Source organism: Corvus kubaryi, unplaced genomic scaffold (assembly GCF_017639235.1).
Source record: "Corvus kubaryi isolate FWS band 111438036 unplaced genomic scaffold, C.kubaryi_AGA036_p1.0 split1-131, whole genome shotgun sequence".
Taxonomy (NCBI): domain Eukaryota; kingdom Metazoa; phylum Chordata; class Aves; order Passeriformes; family Corvidae; genus Corvus; species Corvus kubaryi.
The window spans coordinates 30,388,497-30,391,583 of NW_024582073.1; the positions used below are offsets into that span (position 1 = coordinate 30,388,497).

Genomic DNA, 3,087 nt, shown 5'->3' on the forward strand with positions numbered 1-3,087 from the left:
CAGCCCAAGCTCCCCTTTCCCACTGGGAAGCCATTCCCTGCCTCCTGTCCCAAATCCCTTCTCCCAAATCCCTCTGCAGCTCTCCTGGAGCACCTTTAGGGACTCTGAGGATCCCTTCGAGTTTTCCCTTCTCCAGGGGAACATTCCCAGCTCTCCCAGGCTGCCTCCATGACCGAGGGCTGTCCGTACCTCGTGCTCCAGGGAGCTGTACTCGCCCTCCGTCTGCTCCCGGATGATCACCAGGTCCAGGTTGTTGTGCCGGGTCTGGTATCCCGGGAGACTCTTCACGTGCACCACGTTGGCAAACAGGTCCAGCTTCCTCCTGGGAAGGGGCAGCGGGATGGGCTCGCCCGGGGCTGCTCCGGGCTCACCGGACACGGCTGGGGCCACCCTCACCCCCCTCTCCAGGACCCCACGGTGAGCAGGGGCAGCCCCTGCTCCCTCAGGGAATTCTGCTTCCCAAGAACTCATTAATTATTAATTAACGGGGTTTTCCCAGTGACAAATACTGGGGGCAACTCCACCATGTCCAGAATTCCCAGAAAAGCCGGATGGGCCAACAGGGACAGCTCCTGACCATGGATGGTCCCTCAGGAATTTTGTTTTCCAAGCCACACAGAATCCCTCAGGAACTCTGCCTCCCAGTAACTCCTTAATTAATAATTAATGGTTTTTTTCCCAGAGACTCTTCCCTACAAGTCCCTGGGACCACCCCCCTCTCCAGGATCCCACTGAACGGGGAGACCTCACAATGATCCCTCTGGAATTTTTTTTCCCAGCCCACGCGCGATCCCTTGGGATTTTCCTCTTCTCCCATAACTCATTAATGATTAATTAATTAATTTTCCCGGCACCTGGCAGGTGAGTGGGGCCCTCCCTCACCTGAGCCTCATGTCATAGGACGCCAGGTCTCCCTTGTACTCCATGGGCGTGTGGATCTTCCCTGCAGGACACAGAGCGGGATGAGGACACGGGGGAGTATTCCCAAAATCCCACACCAACCTCCCCTGGCCCAGCCCGAGGCCATTCCCTCTCCTCCTGTCCCTGTTCCCTGTAAGCAGATCCCGATATCCCACCTGGCTCCAAGATTTCAGGGAGTTGTGCAGAGCCACAGGGTCCCTCCTGATCCCTCTTTTCTCCAGGCTGAGCCCCTTTCCCAGCTCCCTCAGCCTCTCCTGCAGCTCCAGACCCTTTCCCAGCTCCCTCAGCCCCTCCAGGAGCTCCAGACCCTTTCCCAGCTCCTTCCCCAGGGTTCCAGGTGTGACCTCCCCACAAGGACAAGGCCACACTCCTCAGGCCTCTCCTCACCGATGAGGGCGACCTTGCTCTCCTTCATGGAATCCACGACCCGATCCAGCTTCTCCTCGGACGCCGTGTTCTGCACCTCGCTCAGGTGGTGCTCGTCGAACACCACGGGGACGCCACCGGCCTGCGAGGGGGACAGAGGCGCCCGGTGTCACCTGGGGAGCCTCGGGGACACCGACGGGGACACGGAGCCCTGCACCGGCCAGGGCCCTGCTCGGGGAGAGGAGGGAACCGGCACGGTCGGACCTCTGGGTCCCTCTGGTCCCGAAGGAACGGTGATAAAATCACGGAATACTGAGGCTGGGAAAGCTCTCCGAGGCCTCGCCAGCAGTGCCCAGGCCACCACTGGGGATGTCCCCAAGTGCCACAAACACAGGGCTGCTAAATCCCTCCAGGGATGGGGATTCCCCGTTTTTCCAGGAGGAATTTTCTCCATGTCCAGCTTAAATCCCTCCAGGAATGGGGACTCCCCCCATCCCTTTCCAGGAGGAATTTTCCCAATATCCAAGACAAATCTCTCCAGGAATGGGGACTCCCCCTCTGCCCGTGGGCAGCACCAGTGGGGACAGAGGGCACAGGGGCACTTGGGGGCACTCGGGGGCACTCAGAGACACTCAGGGACACTCAGGGACACACGGGGACACTCGGGGACACTCAAGAGACACACAGACACTTGGAGACACTCAGGGACACTTGGGGACACACAGGAACACACAGGGACACACAGGAACACACAGGGACACACAGGGACACTCGTGGACACTTGGGGACACACAGGAACACTGGGGACACTCGGGGACACACAGGAACACACAGGAACATTGGGGACACTCAGGGACACTCGGGGACACTGGGGGGCACTCAGGGACACTTGGGGACACTCAGGGACACTCGGGGACACACAGGGACACTCGGGGACACTCAGGGACACTCAGGGACACTCGGGAACACTCAGGGACACTTGGGGACACTCGGGAACACTCAGGGACACTCGGGGACACTCGGGGACACTCAGGAACACTCGGGGACACTGGGGGGCACTCAGGGACACTTGGGGACACACAGGGACACTCGGGGACACACAGACACTTGGGGACACTCAGGGACACTCGGGAACACTCAGGGACACACAGACACTTGGAGACACTCAGGGACACTCGTGGACACTTGGGGACACTCGGGGACACACAGGAACACACAGGGACATTGGGGACACTCGGGGACACACAGGAACACACAGGGACATTGGGGACACTCAGGGACACTCGGGGACACTGGGGGGCACTCAGGGACACTGGCGGGCACTCAGGGACACTCGGGGACACTCGTGGACACTCGTGGACACTCGGGGACAGCTGCTGCTCGTGTCCCCAGGACGTGGCCGTACCTTGAAGACCTCCTTGACCGAGTGCATGAGCTCCGGCCCCACGCCGTCCCCCGGCAGCATCGTCACCTGGAACGTGCCCTCGGCCTTGGCATTGTGGGACTGCGGAGAGCCGGCGGGGTCAGGGCGGCCTCACCCCAAAAGCCAGCCCCAAACCGGACCCCCGTCCCCACCCCGAGCTGGGGGAGGGCGCCTGAGGAACGTCCACACCCACGGGGACACGGGACTCATCCCCAAGTGCCACATCCATAGGGTGGGGAAATCCCTCCGGGCATGGGGACTCCACCACTGCCCTTCCCAGGAGGAAAATTCCCAGTATCCCACCTGGCACAGCTTGAGGCTGTTCCCAACCCCCCCCGGCTGCCCCCTCCTGTCAGGGACTTGTGCAGAGCCACAAG

The 3,087-nt window shown here is 61.1% G+C and overlaps 1 protein-coding gene and 1 long non-coding RNA gene across 3 annotated transcripts in view; both read right to left on the reverse strand.

Annotated features, from left to right (window-relative positions):
- IDH3B (isocitrate dehydrogenase (NAD(+)) 3 non-catalytic subunit beta) overlaps positions 1-2,820 on the reverse strand; it is a gene marked incomplete at its 5' end in the record, with an annotated part of 7,461 nt that extends 4,641 nt beyond the window's left edge. Inside the window, 4 exons of the mRNA XM_042053762.1 lie at positions 190-322; positions 883-943; positions 1,309-1,429; positions 2,693-2,820. Coding sequence (XP_041909696.1) covers positions 190-322; positions 883-943; positions 1,309-1,429; positions 2,693-2,820 — 443 coding nt within the window. The remainder of the gene's footprint in view (positions 1-189; positions 323-882; positions 944-1,308; positions 1,430-2,692) is intronic.
- LOC121676580 lies at positions 1,436-2,686 on the reverse strand. Of its 2 annotated transcripts, none has more exons than XR_006020511.1 (3): positions 2,483-2,686; positions 2,395-2,413; positions 1,436-2,245 (listed from the first exon to the last, which is right to left on the reverse strand). It is a non-coding gene; the product is annotated as an uncharacterized LOC121676580 (long non-coding RNA). The 2 variants fall into 2 exon arrangements; XR_006020510.1 differs by having other exon boundaries at positions 2,473-2,686.
- Positions 2,821-3,087: the final 267 nt, after the last annotated feature.